The sequence below is a fragment of the Alligator mississippiensis genome, chromosome 5 (genome assembly GCF_030867095.1).
Source record: "Alligator mississippiensis isolate rAllMis1 chromosome 5, rAllMis1, whole genome shotgun sequence".
Classification (NCBI taxonomy): Eukaryota; Metazoa; Chordata; order Crocodylia; family Alligatoridae; genus Alligator; species Alligator mississippiensis.
The window spans coordinates 189790119-189816029 of NC_081828.1; the positions used below are offsets into that span (position 1 = coordinate 189790119).

The 25911-nt window shown below is 42.2% G+C and overlaps 2 protein-coding genes across 8 annotated transcripts in view; one reads left to right on the forward strand and one right to left on the reverse strand.

Moving 5' to 3' along the window:
* The window catches only part of LOC109285840 (uncharacterized), a 40978-nt gene that overhangs the window by 14184 nt on the left and 883 nt on the right, over positions 1-25911 (forward strand). For both annotated transcript variants that reach the window (XR_009462688.1, XM_059729108.1), the window contains one exon: positions 626-715. The gene's annotated coding sequence lies outside the window, so the exon portion shown is untranslated. The remainder of the gene's footprint in view (positions 1-625; positions 716-25911) is intronic.
* The window catches only part of MKX (mohawk homeobox), a 69340-nt gene continuing 64789 nt past the window's right edge, over positions 21361-25911 (reverse strand). For 3 of the 6 annotated variants that reach the window (XM_059729105.1, XM_059729104.1, XM_006263075.4), the window contains 2 exons: positions 24021-24054; positions 21361-23921 (listed from right to left, as the gene is read on the reverse strand). In XM_059729105.1, the coding sequence (XP_059585088.1) occupies positions 23735-23921; positions 24021-24054 (221 nt within the window). In that variant the 3' untranslated portion in view covers positions 21361-23734. Of the gene's footprint in view, positions 23954-24020; positions 24055-25911 lie in introns of all 6 variants that reach the window. The other 3 variants (XM_059729106.1, XM_059729107.1, XR_009462687.1) reach the window with 3 other exon arrangements.

The window sequence follows — 25911 nt, forward strand, 5'->3', positions numbered from 1 at the left end:
TCTTCTCTCCAGGTTTATGTGGGGTAGGATAGAAGACTATTATAAATAGCCAGTCCTAAGACCTCTGGCTGTCCCAATTCCATATTGAAATGGCTGTCCGTCTTCTCCTGTGGCTTGCTGCCCTTTGCTTTCTCAGCTCCTTAATTCCTTCCTCCAATTCATCTCCCTCAGTAAATTCCAAGAGCCTTCCTGATCTCCCTTTTTATAGAAAAACTTCTGGTCTATGGCAGCCTAGTTGCTGGTCATCTCATTGATTGGTTTTGCTTTGAAACTGGGAATGCTGTAAAGGGACTGTCTGGCCACTTTGTAACTGCTGCTCCAAAAGAGATTTCATCTTTGTCTGCAAGTCATCTCTCTCAGCCCTTTCTAAGTAACTTTCTGGGGCTTTATTTCCTTTCCTTTTTGAGTTCCGCCAGCACTTCCATTATTGAGTCCAGCTTGGTTCAGCACAAATATCAGCTCATAATTTCTCTCCTTGGAAGCTGAATCCTACTCCTGACAGCAGTGTTACCATTTTATGACCTGGGTGGTTTGCCAAAATTCAGAGTACTGCAGGTTGTTTGGGTTAGGAAGAAAATTTGATAATGGAACCCTATGACGCTGATACACTCCTGTTTCTTTTCAGGAAAAGAACAATGATCCTGTTCCCTGACCAGAGGAGGAATCACACAGGAGGAGAGAGTTCCAACCCTTTTCCAGCCAACAGCCAAGCAAGGTGGTGTCCTCTCACTTTCTCACTCTCTTGACTTCTCTCAGGACCACTCTCCTAGTGCCATACCCTTGGCATTATGCATCTCTCTCCTTCTCTTTTCTTCTCTGTTCTGTTCTGTTCTGTTCTGTTCTGTCCCTCTTCCACAGATATATGAAACAATTTTCAACAAACTCTTCCTTTTACATAATCCTTGCATGGAACTTTATTTTGGGTAATGAGTCATGTTGGCATCTTGGGAAGCTGCTACAGTTTCAATTATCTGATTCCATAAAGAGTTAGATATTTATCCTAATGGCAGGGCAGCTGCTATATTCCCTACTTTCTTGATTCAACTCATCATCATAATGCCTGGATGTCTGTAGAAGACTTGCTGTTTTGTCTCATTTCTACTATTCCTTTAAGGAACAGGGCTGCTTAATTTTTATGTTATGAACATCCATGGAGCCTTTTATATCAGCACAGACCAGTAAAGACTGACATTTCTTCCACTTCATGGGCCTTCACAATGAACTCAGTCTAGAGCAGGGGGTGGCCACCCTGTGGCACAGGTGCCACAAGTGGCATGGGTACACTCTGTATGACACATGGCAGACTGGGGAGGGGACAGACAGTGGGAGATAGGACAGGAAACAGAAAGCAGAGCACCGAATCAGACAGGATGCTCAGAGCATGAAGAACTAGAAGAACTAGAGAAGGTCCAGAGAAGGGCAGCAAGGATGATTAGTGGTACTGAGGGGCTTCCACGTGAGGAGAGACTAAGAAACCTAGGCCTATTCAGTTTAGAAAAGGCATGCTTGAGGGGAGACATGATAAAGGTCTACAGAATATTAAATGGTGAAGAGAAAGTAAATAGGGATTTATTGTTTACTCTCTCACAATACAAGAACTAGGGATCATAAAATGAAAAGAACAAAAGGAAGTTCTTTTTTCACACAGTGTGTAATTAAAGTGTGGAACTCATTGCCACCCAATGTTGTGGAAGTTGATAGTTTAGATAGCTTCCCAAAAAGGGATTGGACAAATTCTTGGAGGAAAGGGGCATCAGTAGCAATTGAGCATGAGAGTTACAACTTCCTAGACCTTAAAAGCTGGAGGGCACAAATGGAAGGGTGGGAAAAAAACCTGGTCATCCTCAGTTTACTTTCCTTTTAGCATCCACTTTCTGCCAGTGTGTGACACAAGATACTGGGCAAGGTAGACCTATGGTCTGACACAGTAAATAGCAATACTTATGTTCTTATAAAGTAAATAGCAGAGCAGCAGATCAAGCAGGGGAAAGGGATCAGGGTGGGACTCTGGGAGGGTACAGGACTAATCTGCAGTAGGCCTGCCAAAAATGTTTGGTCCCCACTGGTCTAGAGCATCCAGTTAGAGGTGGATGCTCTCCACAGAAACAAACACACACACACACACACACACCAGCAGTCACAATGGCAGCAGGAGGAAGAGACTCAGTGGAAGGGTTGGAGTCCAGATAGGGAAGAGAAACAGAGCCCAAGTCCTTGGTTGAAGAGAGGGTGGGGGTGATAGCTACCTATCCAGGCTGGAAAGGGGTCTTTGTCCAGCAGGTGTTGTCCAGAGGGGGGTCACTGGCAGGACCTCTGGGTGGATAGGTGGTGTGGCATGGTGCTAGTCCAGATGGAAAGGGCGTCCCAAAGAGTCAGTCTTCACTACCTCTTTTTATGGGGCAGACTACCTCTGATCTCCTATGGGGAGGGCATGTCCAGGCAATGTCAGTCCTGTTCCAGAGGGTTCTAGGTGTTCTTACTGAGCATGTGCAGCCTTGGCACAATGGTTGGTTGCCTCATCTTCTGATTCTTGAATGCTGAGGGTGGTTCCAAGGGCTGGGTCGTTGGTCCAGGTATTGGTTTTGATGGTTTGGTCATTCACAGGGAGTTATTTTTAGACCTCCTGCCATTGTCTCTCAAGCACCCTCATTCATCCCCATTCACTCAGGAACCAAGTTACATAGGAGAGGTAAGTATGAGTCATAGGTTACACAACAGGGCATGGGGACAAGATAGAGACTTGAGAAAAAAATGGAAACTTGACATGACTTTTGCTAATTTACATATGTAGGCCTAAATCATATAGTATCAGTAAAACAGTAATAACCAATATAAACATAATAATTATACAATATAAAGAAGGAGAAAAAACAAAACAAATACAACTTGCTACCAAAATAAAATGCTGAAGGTTATCTTATGTCTTAGCTCACTTATACTTATCTATAAGGAATACAGAGGGAGAGAAAAAGTCAGAAATGTTTGGGGAAGGGGAGGGAATGCATTTAAAAAAAAAGAAAAACTGAGGGTTTTGCTACAAAGGGACCTCAGGGAAGGATCACAGCTACACATGCCAATATCAGAGCAGTTCTTCCTCCCTCTTCCCCCTCCCTCTCCTTAGTTTCTCTTTAGCTGCAAGTGAGCCCAGCTTCAAAATTCAAAACGTTTCTAAACTTTCGAAACATTTTGACTGCCCTCATTTCATTTTGAGGCTGTTTCAAAGCCTTTCATTTTGTTTCGATTTAACTTGTTTCAAGCTTGAAATGAGTCAAAACAAAACAGCTGATGAAATTTTGCACAGCCCTAAAAGACACAATAGGCCAGACACTCACTAGAAACTATGGCTTCATCACAAAGAGGCTGCAAAGTTGGCAGTGTAGCAGAGGGCTCCTAATTCTAGAGTGGTATGACTGCAACTCTTGACTTCATAAGGTGATGTGTGTTTTGACAATCTCCCATGTGTATCAGGGGATGTTACAGGCTATTTGTACTACGGCCAAACTGGCCATATGGTAGCCCTTGAAATCAAGAGGGATATAATGGTGGGCCTACAGACATATTCTGCATATTGAGGCCAATACAAGTGAAACTATTCATCTCAACAGTATGCCAACTCTACAAACGTATGTTATGATGCACTTAACGTGAGGGCACATATCCTTGCTTCTAAGCCTGTACCTGGTTACAAGTATGTACAAGTAGTCTTGTTGTGGTGATACGGGGGGGAGGGGGGGGGATGTCTACTATGCCATTCCATTTCTTGCACCTGGTGAAAGAGGCATGGTCAGAGGAAGAGGTGTGTCCTCATATCCCATACCATGATGACCCTTGGCTGATGTGGGGAGCTGGACAGAAAATGGTCTTCTTATTCCAAATCAATGCTATTTTTTATGTTGATACCAACCTAATCAGAAATGTTCAGGTGCCCTGAGATAGCAGATGGTGTCTAGGACTAAAGTCCCATAAACTTTGATTCCTCAGTTGGACTGAGAGTCAGATGCTGACTCCATCTGTTTACAGGAAAACTCTCAGTAGAAACTTAAGCAGAATTTCCTGCTAAACTGCAGTGCTGTAGCTGCACCCCTTTATGATTCTTGCTCCACTCAAACTTCAAAACCAGCTGCCTGGGAGGAACAGCAGCATTTCTATTCAAGCAGAATTCAGGGAGTTAGTTGACTTCATGGCTCATTATAATTTACCTAATTCCTGCTAATCTCTGTTCACTCCACAGGTGTTAATGACCCTCTCTCCTTTTTAATAGTTTTGATGTTCCACTATTCAAGCTAACCTTTCTTCTGTAATTTTGCTGTCTGTTAGCCATTCCTGGTAACATCTCTCATCTGTTTCATAGCCCTGCAGATTGTTGCTAGTTCTACCTAAAAACTTATACTCAGGTGTAGTCAACATTAACTCAGGTGAACATTAACTCAGGTGTGGACATAACTGACAGTGAAGTATTGGATACACAGTGAAGTCAAGATGCTTAAGGAGGCTAGATCTTGTTTTACTAAGCTGAATAAGAGAAGTATATTTAACTATGATAACAATAATACTAATGAAGCAATATCTTTTTATTATTTTTGCTCTTTTGTTGTGGGTTTTTTAAAGTGAAAATATGATCTAGCTTCAAATTAGTGCACATTCCATAAAGTTACATTTATTTTTGCCTTAATCTTAAACTGAATAATATAGTGCTAGGCCCCAACATATTAGTAAAGCTTCTAGTTTCTCTTTAATTGGAGAAAAATGTATGTTGATGCACCACACCATCTTCATCCTCCCCCACTTTCAAAATCCTGGATCCACCTATGAGGGCTGCACCCAGAAACCTACCTCTGAATTAATGGAAATAGACTCTAATATTTTAAAAAGGCCCAGTGTAGCCTCCAATTTTGTGCCTGCCAACAATTGTACTTATTTATAAGTGTGGGCTTATTGCATAGCACTTAGATAGCAGTTGTACAATTGTTTCTGGTAGTCCTCCCAATGCATTTGATGCTGCAGGAACTCAGAAAGAGGTATGGTTTCAGCCCTGAAAATGCAGTTGACAGCAAGATGTCTAAATGCTGTAAAATCAGCTGCCATTATTCACACCCTTAACATTATAAGAGCTAATTGAGAGGCAACATTTTCAAGCTCAAGCCCATTACATGCCTGCAAGTACCTAATTCAAACATCATAAACCTAAACTCTTATGTTGTGTGGTCAATAGTGCATGTGTGTTCTATGTGTGCATAGATAGCATCAGACAAACCTGTATTTAACTTGTCAGAATAGAATCAGCTTCCATTAATTATTTCAGTATGAAAGCTATGGTACCAATGGCTCTTCATTTAATAACTCAAAAAGCTTTTATTGGGGAGCTAAACAGCTCAATACTACTAATTAATTGTGTATCTTGGACAACTGAGATGGAAAGGTGGTTTTGGTACATTTCCCACTACCTTGATTTTCACATTTCTGGAACATGTTTCATCGTAATACTCATTAGTGCATAGAGAGAAGAGCTGGAAAGGTACAGTAGAAGCACCACATTCCTGAAATATGATTTGAGATTTGTATTGGATCTGTGCTGCTTGCCAGAAATTCAAACTCTGGCAAATAACTTAGCCTTTCTAGGCTTGTTGCCCAATAGGCTGAGTGAAAAAACCAGCAAATCTAAAAATCTGCCAGTATTTATGTACCAGTGTGTGAATCAATTGTTTTATTGCAGAGTGAAAGTGACATCAGAGTGAAGGAAAAGGCTGGAAAATTCATGAATCCAGGGAAAAAATATGAAGCATTTGAACGTTAACATTAAAAAACCTTGCAGTATTTTAATTAAAACATCCCCAAGTCTTACCAGCTTGAAGACATTGCAAATGAGAGGACCTATTACACTCTAGGGGTTTTCAAAGCTCTATTTTCTACACATATTTCTTACATTCCATGCAGAGGAACAAAGAATGAGGTTTTCCCCACCTGAGCAGTGCTGTTTGGTGATTCATGAAGCTCTCTCCCTTTTCCAAAGTGGACATTTCTCAGTTACATACCCTAGGGCTGCGCGGCTCCAAAGCGGAAAATAAGCTGGCTAAAAAGAATATTTCTAGTTTGAAGGGTTTGTGAGGCCTTTAGAACAGCAGGGTATTGCTCACAATGTAAGGAACAAAATAGTCTTGTGAGTAAATGGATTGCTACATTCTATGACATGGAAAAGTAAATAAAAAATTGGTCTTGGCTTGAATCTTTACTGCTGGTCATGGGTTTGGGGGTCTTGTTTCAGGGCTCCATTCCAGGCCCGCCTCTGTTTTTTCAAGCCCTCAGCCTCCCCCTCTCTCTTCCCTTATTAAGTTACATATGTTGCATACACAAAGAGTAATTAAACCTGCGCTTAAAAAACATACAATCTGTTTCCCTGGTTCTGTCTCATTCCTCCTCTCCCGCACCATTCTCTCCATGGTAACCCCTTTCGGCTATTCTCAGCTGACATGTTTGTGATCCTAGCCCTCATGCTGGCACCATGCCACAGGCATGGAAAAGAGATACGTGTCATACCGTGTAAATTGCTTGTGATCCAGTTTAACTCTCAAATGATTAAACAATACAAAAGCTGCAGGTTGGCAGCAAAACATATTCCTCCTTTGTTCTTTTCTGTCAGAAAGCTATCCCATTGGGCTTCATTGCCATAAACAGATTTATACTAATTTACTCAAGCAGACATGCTGGCCCACAGTTTTTACATCAGGCTGTTAATATCAGCTATTCACGGTAGACAGCACTACACAGAACAGCTTTATGTACTATAGTCCTCTCCCCACCTGGAATGCTGTAATATTATGGTAATTATTAAGAAGAAATACAGGAAGACTATCATGAATTCTGACCTAAGCCAGAGATTATTTTGCCATCAGATAGAGAGGAACTGGAATTTTAATTGCGGTGTGGTGAATCCACAGCACATGTTCTTTTGTTGTTTTGCCATATGATTCATCCTGAATGATTTCAGTAAGCTGAAGCAAATATATAAATACCTGATGACTACAAGTACTAGGGACTTCATTGTAATGGTGTGAGCTGATATGTCCATGAGGCAATAATAAATTAGTTGAGACATTTATGGACAAATTTTGTTCTTCTCAAGGAACATCATATGATTGTTCCATTGGTTGAATAAATCTTTTTTTCCCTAAATGCTGGGAACAGGACAATGGGGTGCTGATTTGCATGATTGCCCACCCCTTAAACCGCAAAGAAGTTTTGAAGTCGTGAGCTAGAATTCCTGTGTCACTTACCAGCTGCCCGGAGACTCGAGTGACTGCACATTCCAGGCACCTCTTAGCAGTCTGGTCAATAGATGTGGCCATCACACATTTCTCTGACCACATTGAATAAGCATCAGTGGTAACCAAAACACGTGTCTTTCAGCAACCTAGCAGGAGTGCACCCAGATGTCCTGCCATGAACTCTCAGACCATAATTGTATAAGAAGGGCTACCAGCTCCAGCATCACTTTCATAGTCTAATGCACAAGGAGGGTTTTTGCACCCCTCTTTAATGGCATGACCAAACTGGGGCATCAAAAATTATGTGAGCCATTTTCTTTTAGATGCAGCCCTTCACTATGCTCATCTAAAAACTGTCCCAAAACATTTTCTGTTCTAAATGTCTGCACATGCCTGCACTAAATAGGTATAGGAGATTAATTATTTGCAATAACTGGGTTTACCTTCAGCTCATCTTCCAGGGGTTTTCCATTATAAAAGCAGATCTAAACTTGGAGTATTGACTCCATTGGTAAATGTGTGTTTTTTATTCCTGTGACCATTTTTTTCATGCGGACACAACCATGGCAGCTGGATGCCAGCAGAGCAGCAAGTCAAAATAGTTTATAAGGACTAACCACACTTGTCAGAGTGGTGCTCTCAGCTTCCCTAAATTAGACTATGTGCTTTGAGTGCCTGATTGACCGAAGCAAGCTCAGAATTACTACGTCTGCATCACTGCGCAGGGTGGCATCTCCCTGCTTGATGTAACAATAGGTATGGCCATTTTTTATTCTACTTGGCAGCAAGAGATGCAATAGTTTTTGTGAAGCCCAAAGATATACAAAAAGGCAGCAACAATCAGTGAGGTGCAGCTGTTTTCCACACAAATGCTAATGGATCCCTACACTCCAGATATAAGTTCTAAATAGTTCAAGCCAATTTGTGCCTGGTTTTGTGTCCTTCAAGTTCTCCCATGTAGACTTATAATAGTTCTGGTTCCACTCTGTATGAGGAATATATACCCAGCAGCTGTATTGGCAAATCAGGATTAAAGTATGTAAAATCCTAAAATAGAAACTTACTAATTAGCATTTATATTACAATATCACACAGAGACCCAGGTCAGAATAATGTGCCATATTGAGATGAGCTCCTGAAGCGCAAACAGGGAGAGTCTATATCCCACATAACTTACAATAAAAAGTATCAACTTACATGGAAAACAGGGTGACAATCTTAGGATACATCTACAAACTGTCCTTTAATGTAGAGTTTCATTCTGTAACTGCTGCAAAAAATAAATATATTAATAATTTTCAGGAGCTGGAGCATCCACCATGGTCTTGTCCTTTCCTGTTAGCTTCAAATACTAACCTAAATAGTCTATGAATGCTGGGAAACGTGGTCTTTGCAAACTGTAATCCTATGTAATGCTGTACGTACATCCCTGACGTGTTAACTTTTATTTGTTAACCAGGCAGAGATACTCCTGGTGAACTTCTCTAAAGCACTTTGCTACGAAGCTGGTGCCTGCAGATGAACAGTTTCCCTTCACTTGGGGCTGCCTCCTGAGTCTTCTCTGTAGCCTGGGCTTATGCCTCTCGCAGAGGGCTCCATCCCAGAGGCTTCCACAACCAGGCTGCCCTTCTGGCCCAAGGCATGGGCTTATTATACAAGGCTCTGGGTTACAGGACTCCTCTATTTCCCCTGCCTGGGTCCTTAGGCTTTGCCTGTACCTGAGTCCAGAAGCCATCTTGTTGCCAGTTCCCGGGTCTGGGTCCTTCAGCTCTGCTTGCACCTGGACCCAGTGGCCACCTGGTTGCAGGATGCCTCTGCCAGTGGGTTAAGATCTGTGTTCACCACCAGGGCACAGGCAGAGAAGCAGAGAGGTGGAGAAGCAAGATGAAGTGGAAAGTGGTGAGGGACAAAGGAGGAGGAAGGTACCTCCACAAGGGGAAAGACACCAGCAAGCACAGAGCAAGGTAGGGGAGTGCAAGAAGGGAAAGGGGTTGAAGGAGGGGGGATGGGCTGGGGTGCCTGGCCCCCTCCCCCTTAGTAAGGGAGTGGGGGCCCCATTATAGAATCATTGTTGCTGGTCCCCTTGGGATTATTCCTCTGTTCGCATGCATAAATTTCATGAGTCAAATTTGCTCAGCTTTTGACTTACTGCTAAATAAATCAGGGTCTTCTTTATGAAGAAGAGGATGTTTGTCTAAACAAATTAATGGCATTACAATCCGTTTGAGATGGACAGCAAGATTAGAATTTGTGGCTTTTTTAACTACTGGCATTAGGAGGCTACCCATTTTCTAGCAGTAATAGCCAACAACCAAGTCATGCCTTGGACAGCTATTAAAGATCTGTTGCAACGTTTGGTCTGATGATGTATGTTTCTATCCCAATATTATTGATTGTCTGGCTTCATACTTGGTTCTACAGAGAGATCTTTCATATTCCCCATTTCTCTCTTGAAATCAGAAGACTATTTCTGAGACACAGCAGCTGGATCTGTTTCATCATTCATCATTCTCATGCAACATTCCAGCCAATTCTTTGGGACCTTGGGAGAGTAGATTAGCCTTTGCTACAAAGAAAGGCAATCCAATTGTTTGTGCAATATCATATTGCTTTACAGATATAATTGACAGCAGAGGAAGGTGACTATATTTGTTATAATCATGGCATCTGATACAAGGGCAATAAAGATTTTGTTTGTGCTTCAGTCAAAAGCCATCATTCTTTCATTAATGGAATTCTTCAGGTCCAAGAAAAATGTCCTGAAATACTGCATGCATACAAGTTTTTTTTTTTCTTTTGAGTTACTCTCTCTAGCCCCTTTCCTTGCTTTAATTAAACTATTTTAAATCTCCTACTCCTGCCTCTCCATGCTCCAATATCCTACAGCCATTTACTGACATCTAGAGATACATTGCCAGCATAGTAGGTCTTTATATCATACTAAGGCCTTGCTTTTGGATGATCCATCTGGTCATAGCTGTGACATCCCCAAGTACCTGACACTTGCCTTGAACATGGGGCTCCCTTGCATACTTTTAAAGTGGAATCAGCTCTTGGGTTCCATTGCAACCCTTTCCTTGGCCCTCTATTATTTGGTGTGACACCAGCTTCAGATAAAAAGTATTTGTTTCTCTTGCTTAATAACACAGTGCACAGACCAGCTTGTCACAATGGAAGTCAGTTTTTAAGACTACAACAAAATGGTAACTGCTTCCTTTCTGCTTTTGGCTTTTCTCATGAAATTGGACTCGCTCAGAAATCACCAGTAGCTCTGGAGCAAGCTTTATTTGATGAGCATATAGAATCTATGCATAAGTGTTTGTTCTTGATCTGGTTCAGACTCCATAGCAGAGTGTAAATGTTATCTCCCCTGATGTTCAGTAGACTGAATACAGTTTGATCATCAGGATTGTAGTTGCAGCTACAAGATATGTTATACAACTCACTGCTGGAACTCCGTCTTACCATCAAACCATGCATTCCACCAGGGTGACTTGTGGCCCGACCCAGATCTTCTATGGGCACATGTCCAGTGCCCCAGATCCCTCTGTTGTTTTAGACCCTGTTCAGTAGCACCTAAATGGAGATTTCCTTAGATCCTGTTTCTGATAATTTTGCTTTTGTTTTCAGTGTGCATCATTCTCTGTCTCGTTCCTCACTTTTCAAGCTGTTTGTCTTCGTCAAGAAGCAATTCTTATCTCTTACTTGAAAGTCTGGAAGGCTGAGGAAATAGAGCAATAAAGAGTGGTTTGGTGTCCTTGCTTCTCATGTACCTGGATTTTCCCAATAGAATGTGGTCTCACAAGTGGCTGTCCTGTTCACCACTAGCAAGTCAGGAAAATAAACATACTTGCTCAGCATCTACTGATGAGTGCATGAAATGTGTCACCCTTTGTGCCTGATTTAGAGTTGATGTGAATATTATAGCCCTCCCCACTCTCCACCCCCCCCCACACCCAGTCAATGCTTGAGTGTTTATCCTCAGGCTTTAGATCTGGAGGGATCTAGTGCCATTTTTGGCCTCTTGGCCAAGTAGGTTAGAGCACAGGGAAAGGGACATGGCTACGTCATAAAGTATTTTGTCCTATGCTAGCGGTGCTCAACATCTAGACCTCTGGAAGCCATGCCACCACTCCACTCTGACCTTGCCAAATTTCTGGACACATAGGGAGCTCTGCAGGCTGGATGACATGGTCTTGTATGCTGGCACAAAAGGTTGCTCCATGGCTTGGTCTGGCATGTGGGGGGTTGAACCCCATGATTGTCCCCACATACTGATTGCTCTCAACGGATTTGGCCCCTGGACTGCCCCTGTAGCCCACTTCTGGCCCAGGGCCCAGAAGATTGAGCCCCACTGCCTTATGCTCATTCACTGCCAATTGTGTGGTATTCTGAAAGGCTAAACTTTTTGTCCCACAGACCACCATGAAGTTTGTACATTGCTTAAAGACTACTCATCCATTTGAAATGTACCATTTCTCTTGTCTCTAAACTGCAACTACCTTGAGGTAGACCCCCTGCTTGAGCAACAGGGGAGTCAAGGATTGTTAGTAAGATATAAAAAGCTATATTGTTGGTGACTCTTTTTATTCATATGGAAGTGGAATCCAGCACAATGCTTGTTCCATTTAAGACTTCACAGCAGAAATAAGTAACTAATAGTCTGCATTCTACACAAGACTAGTTTTGTTTTCAATTTTGTAAATCAGGTTTTAAAAATTACACTTAGCATTTAGTTACTGTGCTCCCATATTTTGCTGTTGAGGAAGTGCAGCAAAAAAGTAGTTAAGTATTAGTTTACATAATAATGTTTCCACATGCTCATATTTAATTTCTAGTTGTAAATCTGTGTTCCACAAAGGCCCACTCATGCTGGTATATGGCCTTGTGAATTAGATACAGGGTATATTTCATGTTAGAAATTGGGTATAGAATTCCCACAGGGAAACTGCAAAAAGATTGCAGCTTTTTTATATTTTTGTTTCTGAAGTGGGTTTGAAGCAAAGTCTCTTAGGCTAGGTTAAATGTAGAGATTTCTTTGTAGTTATTTGTACAGTAACCACTTTTATTACTAGTTGTCTTGGTTAAGATAGTGTTTATGGAAATTAGTTCTTCTAAGATCAGGAGAGCTGTATTTATTTATGAATGTACGTATGCATGTATTTATTCATTTATATGCCACCCTTCCCAACAAAAGCTCAGGGTGGATTACGATAAGGATTTGGAATAATTTAAAAACAAAAGAGCAACAAGTGAACAAAAAGGGGAACTAGAATATTGGGATAAAACACAGACGCCTTAAACACCTCCCCCTAGCTTTGCTTGGTAAATGCCTGACCAAGTGGGAAGGTCTTACAGGCAGTTAAAAAGGTGGTAGAGCCCAACATGTACATGTATGTGACTGTGCAACACCTTACACCCTTCAGAATGAGAAGCATTTAAAACTGTTTATCAGGACAGCAGAAATCTCAGAATTCATCATATGGACCAATCTAAGAGACTTGGGGGTCATCATTGACCACAAGATGAACATGAGCCTGCAATGCGATGCTGTGGCTAGTAAAGCGACCAAAACGCTGGCTTGCACCCATAGATGCTTCTCAAGCAAATCCCGGGACGTCATTCTCCCCCTGTACTTGGCCTTAGTGAGGCCGCAGCTGGAGTACTGCGTCCAGTTTTGGGCTCCACAATTCAAAAAGGATGTGGAGAAGCTTGAGAGAGTCCAGAGAAGAGCCACGCGCATGATCAGGGGTCAGGGAAGCAGACCCTACGATGACAGGCTGAGAGCCCTGGGGCTCTTTAGCCTGGAAAAGCGCAGGCTCAGGGGTGATCTGATGGCCACCTACAAGTTTATCAGGGGTGACCACCAGTATCTGGGGGAACGTTTGTTCACCAGAGCGCCCCAAGGGATGACGAGGACGAATGGTCACAAACTACTACAAGATCGTTTCAGGCTGGACATAAGGAAGAATTTCTTTACTGTCTGAGCCCCCAAGGTCTGGAACAGCCTGCCGCCGGAGGTTGTTCAAGCGTCTTCATTGAACACCTTCAAGATGAAACTGGATGCTTATCTTGCTGGGATCCTATGACCCCAGCTGACGTCCTGCCCTTTGGGCGGGGGGCTGGACTCGATGATCTTCCGAGGTCCCTTCCAGCCCTAATGTCTATGAAATCTATGAAATCTATGGTATTGAGCCAGTCTTGTGCAGTTTGTTCTGAATAATGTCCTCCTACTATTCAAGCACAGGCATCCTCCTAAGCAGATGTCAGCTCTAAGAATATAGTCAGCAAGTTATGCAACTTGACATTTGCAAGTTTTCCTTTACAACATATTTTAAAAAGTTGTGGGCACTTTACCATGTTTTTTGAATTGAGAGTGCATGTGGATTCACTACCAATAAAATACTACAATTCTATGGCCACTTAGAACGTTATGATTACCATCATGCTGCTCACAGTGTCTGCTGATTTCAAGAGCAAACAATACATAGTTTTCCAGATTATGGCTTTGTCCTTTCTCCTCCTCCTCCTTTTGCTCAAAATGGCCCTGGACACGTTACATTTACTATGTGATTAAAAGGTTAGTTTTGCCTTGAATACTAACCCAGCCACATGTTCAAGTCATTTTAAGGCATGATAATACAGTGAATGAGCCACAAAGTTATTCCACATAATGTGTAAAAACTTTATGGCTCATTTATATCATCCCTGAAGTTGAACATGTGTCTTGTTGGGGCTGGGCCCTGACAGATCCCGATGCTCAGCTGTGCATCAGGATCCAACGTGGGGAAGACTCATGGTTTGGGACACAGCTGTTCCCTGCCCAATCGGGCTAGGGGCAGAACCAGTCCCTGGACCCCAGATCCATGCCTGACCCCTGGAGGTAGGGGGTGTTGTGAGCACAACACTGGGGAGTGCCTCCCTGATGTCGGACTCACTGCATTCCAGACCTTAACAAATGTTTGCAGCTGGACTGCACATGTGGTTTTCTAACATCCCAGGGACCTGAGGATCCAGGGGCCTCTTCCTGATCCTGATATCCCTGTCCAAAGGAGATGCCAGAAAAATGCAAGTGCAGCCCAGCTGCACACACACAGTGTTTAAAGGTCCCAGCATGCTAGCACCCTGGGATTGGGGAGATCCCAGAATAGCTGATGCAGCAGTCAATTCTGGGGTCCCCATGTGCTGGTATGTGTAAAAACTGCATGTGCTACCCAGCTGGAGTTTTGACCATCAGCTGATTGTCTCCTGGGGCCAGGGACAGGATTGAGGATGGTCCAGACCCCAGGTCCATCCTCGACTCCAGTTGACAGTCAGTTGATTGTGGGCCTCAAGCTTTCAACTTGCTAGTACAGGAGGAGCCTCTGATCATGATCCTTGGCTCCCCGCTGCACTGACAAGATGCGACCGGGACCTAATCCCTGATCCCAAAATCGCACATCATGCCATGCACGTGTGGCATGGCAGAAGGCATGATTGCTGGGATCACAGGTCAGAGCCCAGCTCACTTTTAAGTGAATGTCTGTCAGGAATTAATTAAACAACCACACATTAACTTGTGGCTGGGCAGTATTAGAAACAGTGGGGTTTGCCATCTTTGCCTACAGACCAAACATGCCTTCTCTTCATCAGCTCAGTTGAGCAGGCAGAGGCTTAAGCATCCTCCGAAACTCTCTCTCTGATGATAGCTTGACAATGTCAGAAAGTCGTTCTTTGCTTATAGCCATGTTGTGCTTGGTGACTCCACTAAACGCAATGAGCAGTGTTATCAACAATAAGTGCTTAGATGTAAGCATACCTTGTCATCTAAACCAGTGGTTTCATTTTCAAAAATGCTGAGCACTCAGGAGCTCCCACTTAGAGTCATATGGAAAATAGTTTTTACTATACGCTAGACAGTTCTGAGATATCAAAAGAATTTTGTGTCCAAAATTGAGGTAAAAAGTTCAAATATCAATGTAAACATCACAATGAAACATTTTAAAACGTTTTAAAAAAAAAATGGAGTAAATCTATTGAAATGCCCCATTTTTACTGGCATTCATATAAATGGAGGTGGGGGATATTCTTCAGTTGAAGAATTCCTGGTCAACTCTAGTTTTGCAGACAGCAATGAGAGCTGCCTGTTATTTGCAAGTTTTGATTATCAAGCGATTAATTTTGGTGTGAAGCTATGCACTTACAAGCTTAACTTCAAGCACTTATTTTTCAAGTATTGGCAAAAAATCTACATTCATAGTCAGAGATTGTTTAGATGTTACCTTCAATGCACTCCATGGCTGCATCCACATGAGAAAGGGCATGCGTTGGCGACAGCACAATTACTAGTGGCGCAAATTTGTGCTGCTACTTTGTGCCGCAGTGCACACCCCTGCCCATGCACTTTGCAGTGAGACTCATTGTCCCGCTGCTTCATGTGCTGCATGAGGGGCTGGCTGTGACTCTCCCCCTTATCCATGTGCCTGCTCCCCCTTCTCCTGCTCCCCCTTTTCCATGTGCTGCCGAGCCCCTGCGCTGAGCCAACCTGCACCTCAGCTAGTTGCTGCCCCCAGTTCTTCCCCCCCAGACTGGGCCCTGGATTCCCTGTTCCCCTGTCTCAAGACATCCTGCATCTCAGCCAGTTGCTCTGCAGCTAGCTAGGGTGCAGTGTGCCTCAGTGCGGGGACTCTGCAGCACTCCCTGTGATGAGGCATGCAGAGACAGGGGAGCAGCCAACCTAGGGCTGCCTGGTCCCCTGTCTCGAGGCACCCTGCACCCCAGCCAGCAGCTGACTGGGGTGCAGGGTGTCTCAGGACAGGGGCTCCACAGTGCACAGGAAAACGTTTGTCCCAGTGCATGCCACTTTGGCATGCTTTGCACTGCCTTTTTCTTCAGGGTGTTCTTTGCTACTGGGAAATCACTTGAATGGCTAGACAATGACAAAGTTCAGGACTGGCTAGACTCCATGGCTAAAACTGAAGAAACAAAGTGATCTGGAGGCTCTTAGGTTGCCTGCCTGCCACTGGGACTTTCCAGAGGATTTCTGGGTACACTGTGGCACCTGCCCGTCTACTGCCTCACACAGCTAGAGACTTGACTTCCTTAATGCCAAGGGAAAGAGAGCTGAGGATATCTTGTAGGTCCCACAAAGCAGGGACCTAGAAGACATCCTGCTTTCATCACTGCTAAACCTAAAGGATATCACATATGTACGTCTGAAGAGTCTTAGGGCAGACTACACTATCTACAGAAGCAGAAAGCATGCAATCTATCAGCAAACTTTGTGTCTGCAGGAAATCATTGGCTGTAGTTTACAGTGGCTGGGGCCACAATTCTCAAGTTTATATCATGACTCCCACGTTTTAAGCAAATCACAGCACAGCTTGAGAGCTGAGCCATAAAGTCTGCACTCATCCCGAGTCAGCAAAAAAGCAACTTCTAAGTATACCAACCTGACTCCTGCAAGAAAACTCCTATGGGTGACAATCACTCTGCTTGACACTTTATATCCTGGCTTGCCTGAATAGAAACCATACTTTCTGGGGATGTGGCACCTGAGCATAGTAAATTTTAGAAAGGTCACAGAAAGCAATTTTAGTCTTCTCAGGTATACCAAGTTTGTTAAAGGGTAGCTTGGTTTTGCCCAAAGCATAGCACGGCATGTACTACAGAATAATAGCACATTACAATAAACACTTGAAAATGTAAACAGGAGTTTGCAAATATGTTTCATGCTACATGTATCATGACCACGAGATGTGGAACCAGATGACCCCGGCTGTATAAGCATTCGTGGTCATCTGGCTAGGTGCCAGGGGATTGGAAACTAGCTAATGTGGTCCCCATTTTTAAGAAAAGGAGGAAGGAGGACCCAAGTAACTATAGGCCCGTAAGCCTCACCTCGCTCCTCGGGAAGATCTTGGAGAGAATCGTCAAGGAGCACATCTATGGGGGGCCTGCAGGGGAGATCATGTTCGGGGCAATCAGCATGGGTTCATCAAAGGCAGGTCCTGCTTGACCAACCTGATTGACTTTTATGACCAAGTAACTAAATCCTTGGATGATGGTGTTGCCATGAACATAGTCTTTCTAGACTTTAAGAAGGCCTTTGACACTGTCTCTCACCCCATTCTCATTAATAAATTAAGCAACTGTGGTATTGATGCCTACACAGTTGGATGGGTAAAAAACTGGCTGATGGGGCGCACCCAAAGAGTAGGGGTGGACAGGTTGTACTCAACCTGGCGAGATGTGAGCAGTGGGGTCCCCCAGGGCTCGGTCCTTGGGCCCGCACTGTTTAACATTTTCATCAGCGACTTGGATGAGGAGGTGGAAAGCACATTGTCCAAGTTTGCTGATGACACTAAGATGTGAGGCGAGGCGGACACACTTGAAGGGAGAGAGAGGCTGCAACTAGATTTAGACAGACTACAAAAGTGGGCAGACGAGAATAGGATGGGGTTCAGTGTAGACAAATGCAGGGTGCTGCACCTTGGGAGAAGGAATCCCCAGCATACATACAGGCTGGAGAGCTCCCCTCTTGAAAGCACAGAGGCAGAAAGGGATCTTGGAGTCATTATTGACTCCAAGATGAACATGAGCCGCCAATGCCAGACCGCAGCCAGCGAGGCCAGCCATACCTTGTCATGCATCCAAAGGTGCATCTCAAGCCAGTCCAGAGAGGTGGTACTCCCCCTTCTATGCGACTTTGGTCAGGCCGCAGTTGGAGTACTGTGTCCAGTACTGGGCGCCGCACTTCAAAAGGGATGTGGCCAGCCTGGAGAGAGTTCAGAGGAGGGCCACCTGCTTGGTGAGAGGGCAGCGGGACAGGCCCTACGAGGAGAGACTGAGGGACCTGAACCTGTTCAGCCTCGGCAAGAGGAGGCTGAGGGGGGGCCTGGTGGCTGCCTACAAGCTCATCACAGGGGATCAACAGCAAATAGAAGAGCCCTTTTCTCCCCAGCACCACCTGGGGTGACAAGGAACAATGGTAATGAGCTGATAGAGAATAGGTTTAGGTTAGAGATCAGAAGGCAATATTTTACAGTTAGGGTGGCCAAAATCTGGAACCAACTTCCTCGCCCCTACCTTGGGCAAATTCAAGAGGAGGTTGGATGATCACCTGTCTGGGGTCTTGTGAACCCAGCATTCATTCCTGCCTGTGGCAGGGGGTCAGGCTAGATGATCTGTTCAGGTCCCTCCTGACCCTAGCTACTATGAAACTATGGAACACCCTCACTTTAGGGAGCCCATCAGAGAATTCATGAACACTGCTGACAGAGAGAAAATGAACAGGGGACACTAGGAGAGAATCTGCAACTTACCACAAATCTTTTACATCTTAGTTTAATAATTACCCAGCAAGACTTGCTTGGACTAGTGGTACAAGATACTTCTGTCAAGTGAGGCTCCATGCTGGGAATCTTGCACTTTTCTTTGAAATGTATCAATTTTGCCAGAGCGTATGGAAGAGCTGAGCCTTAACCCGATATATGTGCCATTTTTCCAGCTGGCATTCTGGGCAGCCATATTACTGAAGTGAATTTTCCATACACACATGACCTTTATATGCATTCCTGATGTCTTGTGTCTTCCGAGTTCTGCATGTGTTCTTCCCATTACCCAGTGCTCACCAGAGAGACGCTGCCTGGCTTCCAGATGATTACTGGGGTTCCCAAATAGGCCAGGAATACTATTACATTTTAGAGCTGGTGGGTCAAGGATTAGAGATAACACTTTACTGCACAGCCCACTGTGAGAGTGGTCATTTACAAATCCATCAAGCTGGCAATGCTCATTTCAGAGCCACCAGGCAGTAGGAACAGCCAGAGTGAGGTCCACATTGTAAACACTTCTGGATCATCTATTGACAACTTTATAATCACCCTGTTTTTAAAAGCACCCATAATAGAGCACTCCAATCATCTCCCTTTGGAATTCACATTGCATATGACTCACTCAAATGGACATAGGAAGCTTGTGGTAAAATTGGGAAGAGAATCTAGGTCCTCACCAGAAAAGCATCTTTTTTCTCTTCAAGATAAAGTCTCTTTACCATAAAGGAAAGAATTGTCCCTAATTTGTGGTTATTTACAGCACTGTAAATCAAGCACATGCCATGAAATACCAATAAAAATTGTTTAAAATCACCCTTAAATAGCTAAACTCTCAGCAGCAGCTCATAAAACGAGACTTGGCAGTTCTTAGGTAGTTATGGTTAAATTGACAGTCCTTTAGGGAGTTAAGATAGCCAAAAGCAGTAGTAGTTAAGAATGAAGTGATAGATGGTGGACTTTGTCGGCTGAAGAAACTTTCTAGCAGGCTCTTGAGCCTTGCGCATGTTGATTAGTCTTGGGAAGGGAGAAAGCACACAGCAGCTCATGGCAGATTTTTCCACTGAATACTAACCTACTGGATCATATATTCATCATCCATATGGACCTTGACACCAAAAAGCTAGACAGGAGAATGATCTTGGGCATAAAGAATTATGTTGCCATCTGCACGTAATAGGAGACTTTTCAGGCAGGAAAAAAGATAGAAGGGGAAGCAAGTCCAAAAAGAGGCGAAAAGGGAAAAGTCAAAAACATGAAGAAGGGACCAACAGCATAAATGAAAAAAAGAACATCCATTAAGAAGCTACATCTCAGCTCCTTTTTAAAAAGTCAGGTGTGTGAGTTATATTAGCCCTGAGCCAGGTTGAACTTCCGTTGCCAATAACCACATCCACTGCCAATAACCCAAGCTGACATAACAGAAGCATTAGGGAGGGCTGGGATTTTTTCCCCTGTAGCATTAGGCATTCACATCTCTTTTCCACTTATTTTTCAAAATGTATTGGGTATTGTAGCCAACCTCTTCTCTCATTGTTAAGCAAGATGAGTTACAAGATGGAGCTTAATCCAGAGCCCTAGGCTTTAAGGAGCTTCAGACTTCGTCCCCAGGCCTGGATCTGAATTTTGCAATAGTCTCTTACCCTGTTGCCAAACACTTCTAAACTGTGGCAAATCTGGGCCTACATTTTTGCAGCATGATCCTGACTTTAGTTTCTGTGCAGTATATCACAGCAATGCAGCAGGGTAACTAACACCTTGCCCCCACTCTCCCATCTACCTATAGTGCCCTGGCACTATAAGGCCAGAGCACCTCAGTCTTTAGGGCATGTATCTTTGCAATGGCCCACTGAGGTAGGGAAGCAGTATTATTCCTCTTTTACCTCTGAATATCTAGCCTATGTCAGTTGATCAAAGTCACAAAGAATGCTTTCCAGCACGGTGGGAACAGAACCTGTATCTTCAATGACCCAGATTAGAGTTCTACCCACCAAACTATTCTTTCTCTGCTGCAAACTCTCTGGATATGCTTCCAAAATGCAGAATGCCAGAAAGCACTGGGAGCAATCAGGGTCTTCTAGTCAACTGAATGATTACATTGATTTTTGTGGTTTTAACCCCAGCCTGAGCATTAGGTTGTTCAGGAAAACCTCCAGTGTTCAACTCACAGGATTTTTTTCATTTGTTGTACATGGGGAATGGAGAGTACAGTGACAGCTGAACGCTAATTCATGTACATCATCTCTTATTCACACAAGTATTTCATTGAACAACAGAAGTATGTAAGTCCTTGATCATTCCAGCTGCAGAGCATAACTGAGCACCTAGGAACATAACTCAGCCCATCCCTACCTAAATCCATTACAGGATGAAGACCTGAGTTCTTCAGTGCCAGCAGATAGGTATATTATAGGTGGCCTCTTTGAGTGATCTAGACAAGAAGTCCTATATGTATAGGCAATGTCTTTCCAAGCACTTGGACCTGCTTTCTCAGCAGGAACCAGTCTTGTTCCCCATATCCTTCAATGCAGTGGCAGAGCCATAGCCCATTTCAATCAGTAGCTCAAACCTGGCAAAGAGTCCATTTTCACTTGGGATGCCCCGAGCAACTCCATACAGCCATTCACTAACCATGACACTGAGTGATAGGCACCTGTTTCCTAACTCTCTCTGCTAATCACAGACTGTTTCCCATTCTACAAATGTGACATGAAAATAGAGAGGTTATGACATTCATATGATGTCTAAAGGCAGAGAAATAAACATTTATTTCAAAACCAGCAAGATGTGTTTGCATTTATTTATTTTATTAAAATGGTTACATATGTCAAAACAAAGAAGAGCAATAGTAATAATGTTTGTTTTTCCTACATCATAAATAATTGTCTCCGTTAGCTGTTGGCTCAGCATTGATCATGATTCTTGTTATTTAAAAACACTCGTTATTAGCATTTGTGTTTTCAGAAAACATTAAAAGCAGCAATAGAGAAAATAAATTAAAGAGAATTGTAACAAAATGATGCCAAGTATTTGTTAAATGTAAAACCCACTTGATGTGTTTTACAGGTTATTCTTTGTGCTTTGATCATTTAAAAAAAAGAGGCATGAACAAGTATTTCTACAATGGTTTGCTTCTCCAGTTTTATCCCAGAGAAGTCACTGATAATCTTTTAACATGAAAAATATTGTTGTCATTTATTCAAATAAAAACACTGAGGACATATCTAACGGAAAAATTTGACAAGACAATTTATTGTCACAAAATATTTAATACCAGAATAACTTATAATAGTATGAACAAGAGTGAAGTATTTACTCTCCATTCTTAGGTACAAACTCACATTATTATGACAAAATCCAGTAAACTCAGTTATCAAAAATTGTCATGGAATTGTAGACACATAATGATGCAAGTCAATAAAAAAGTATACTTCAACTGTTCATACAGTCATGACATACATTTCCAGCTTGGCACTTTATGTCAATGCAAATCAGCAATTTAGAAAACAAAGTAAAAATATATATGTACAAAATATTTTCATATCAAATCATTTTCATTGTACACTAAATAAAACCCAAAATATGTTATGTTACATCAAGGAGTATCCTAAGAAGTCACATCAAGGTTGATGTTTGCTATGTATCTTGATTAATGCAACTGGAATAGACTATACTTACAAATTATTTCTACCAATTCTGCAACCACTGAAGCGTAAGGGAGTTTTATCACTGACTTCAAGTGAAGCAGGATCAAAGTCATATCTGGATTCATTATTGGCTCACCAAATAGGCTAGCAGTAAAAAATGAATAGGTTACCCACAGGCAAAAAAAAATATCTGAACCTTCATAACAAACTGATTCAGTGTAAATTATATTTGGTTTTACCACTGTTTATTCAAGCACTGTAAACCTCATTAGAATATTGTTATATGATTCAAGAAAAACTTGTACACCAAAAAATAAATCTGGTTTTACATTAATTATTTCACTCAGTATCAGTCAAGTTTAGAAACTCTGAATGTTATTTTTAACGCATGGTTTAGTATCCACTTAAAAACCTCTCATAAGTGAAATGCCCAAATTTTTCAGAGTGTCGTGTTCCATATGGTTCTAATTTGAGTTTTAACTTTGAGTATATACAGTTTTCATTATGTCTTTTTTCTCATTGCAATGTGAATTGTCAATCAACTCTCTTCATTTGATACAATATGTACAAAATAAAAGGATTTTGGACATAGTCAAGCTATAGCAATTTCTATCATAGAATCTTATTGAGCTCCAATAAAATAAAAATTGCATGATAGATTTAGTTTGGTACAAAGAGAAATCAGTTTTCATTACTCCTATAATAAATTCAGTAAGTCAACAGAAAAAATGTAGAAGTATGAAATCCAATTTAAATTTGCACAGGGTCTTGCTGCAGCCTTTCAACTATAGATTTTTTAAATTAATGCAATGGTGAGTTGTAGGTGTACTTTCAAATTGATGCAAATGATCAATATATTTCCCAAATCTATGTGGGTTCTAGAGTATTGCACTATTCAAAGTCATGATTTTGGTATTCAAACACATTGCAGATTCAGGTAAGAAACATGTATAACAACCTTATTGTCACTTTGAAAAAACTTACTGTACAACTTTTATAATACTGTGATTTTTTTCAAAGATGTAAGATTTTCATTAAGACTTACCAGTCACCAATTTGTATAAGTCAAATATGCAGCAATTCTCAAGGGCTTCCAGCAGTAATGTGTTTAGCCCTAGACTGCCAAGCCCACTTGGAATAATATACAAAGATTAAGTATTATGGCAATGTCATTTTGAGGCATAATTGTGTTGTACTATGCCCACGTTATAGCTTATTTTTTAAAGCAAGGCACTTATTATTATAGCAATGCAGTGATGCACACTTGATTAACATAAAATAAGTTAATATTTTGATAAAAACTGATTTTTTATAATTTACATGCCTTTTATAGAAGCAATTGAACATTTTATTTAACACAATGAAAAAGTCTGAGTCTGAGGGAGCTTTTTTTTTCCACTGACCATAAAAGGAACCTATTTTCAGTATTTGCTTTGCATCTGTGGGTCTGATTTTACTGAAAACCAATGCTGTTAGGAATGTCCATTTGACTAGAAAAGGTACCCCCACTCTCTCAGAATTGTTGAACTAATGGCACTTTAACAGTCTTTACTTCTGATATATGTGATGACTTTTGAATGATGCAGCTGGTAGTTCCCTGTAGTTTATCCTTTCCTTGCGCGAGGTTTGTTAGAGCCATAGCCGCATTGATTTCCTTCCAGTATGTTTCATCTTTGTTTGTTCCTTTTCTGTTAGCTGCGCTAGATTCAAGCAACAACAAATATTTACATGGCTTACATATATACAATAGGGCAAACTGTACTGAAGAATTCAAGTGGCAAATGTAGTCCCTTACTCACCTTTCACACTTGCTAGGTCCATTGTCCAAAGTTTCTGAAAACAGAAAAAAAAATTATTGTTTTTGTTCATTTTGTTCATAATATTTCTTAAAATGTCCCCCAACCTAACATGAAATTGGTTAATGGAGAGATAAGCTGGCTTCTGAAATCAACATAAGGTTTCTTTGAAAATAGCTGGACATATGACCATAAGAAACATGAAAGCTGAGTCATAGTCTTATAGGCTAGGGACAGACATTCAAAAAGTCTGAGCCTGAACTAATTCAGTCTTTGCAGGGTAGTCTAACCTGGCTAGGCTGAACCAGTTTGTAAGTATTCATACATCCCCTCTGGACTGAAGAAATGCAGCCACATGCCTGCAGTAGCTCAGGCTAGAAGCTGGGGGATCCTAGAGCAGCCTACCCTTCTCTTCCAGAGTGCTGAGCTGAGAGGGGGTGTGGCCAGGCCCTGGCAGGATGCTCTGATTGGGGAGGGATCCCCCACCCTGCCCAATCGCTGCTCCTGACCAGTGACGGAGCCAGCAGGGAATTACACAGCATTTACTTGCACAGCAGGGAGTTACAGTGTTTACCAGCCCATCAAGAAAACAAAAGCCTCTCTCATTAGTTGAAGCTCTTCTTTTAGCTCCAAAAAGTCCCAAGCAGACACTGTCTTGTCTGCCTTACACAGACACCTCTCAACATTAGCTAGCATACCATATGCTGGCTACGGTCTGTGTTGTGGCAGAGGGGAGGGGGGGAATCCCTGCTGGGGCAGGGAGCGGGGGAGGAGGGGCAGGAGGAAGCCAAGAAGACACTGTTTTGCCTGCCGTCTCTGCTGGAGCTCCAGCCAGGGAGTACAGGGGCGAAGCTAGCCCTGCTGTGGAGCAGAGAGCCCTGTCCAGGGCTGCAAAGCATTTGAGATGCTGGGGAACTCTAGTTTACGTTAAACCAGGAAGAGGTCTGGGACAGACATTGCATAAACTGGTTTGAGCCATATCAGTTAAGTGTGATATTCAACCAGGTTGAAGTCTGAGGTTCAAACTGGTTGAAGTCTACATTCAACAAGTTTTATCCCAAACCAGTTTCAGTCATTTTCAAACTGGTTTATGTGCACTGAAGATCTGTTCTGTTACATGTTTAAACCAGTTTCTGATCTCTTAAACTGGTTTATGTATAATATCTGTCACTAGAATAAAAGGCAGCCACTTCCATCATGATAGTCAATACATTTAACAATTCATCTTAGCAACACTGCACTTCACTTCAAGGAGGAAAATGAATAATGCAGTATCCAAGCAGACACTAAAAAATGGTGATGGGCAGAAAACTTGATATGGTGAGATGTACTGAATGACCCAGGTTGTCACCTTTACCCTTTATCTGCCTGTTTATTTTTTCTTTTGTTTAATTCCACTCAATGAAGGAAGCTGTTGCTCACAAAAGCTTCTCTCTGAATTTCACTCAATAGTCACAGATTTTAAAAGGGACAGAGAGCACCATCTGTGAAAAAAATAACTATATTGGTAGGACCTGAAGTGGAAATGGAGAAAAATAAAACAATGCCACTTCCAGAGAAGCCCTGACATGCATACATAGCCACTAGAATATATGTAAGCTTTTTTTCTTTTGGAAAACATTCCTGTGAACAAAAATTTGTTTGTATGAATGTTTGAGGAAGGCAGGCTTCAGCGGTAATTCACATTTGAATTCCAATGTTTATTTAAATGAGTATCTGCAAATACTTTTCAGCAGTATTTAGGCAGATCTAAATGTAAGTGATTTTCCCAAAGTCATATAGGCCAGGTACAGACTTTACACTTTTACCAGTATAAGCGATTGGAAACTGGTTTATACCCATAACAGAAGTTTGGTACACAAAACTGGACTATACCTATAACCAAACAGAAGTT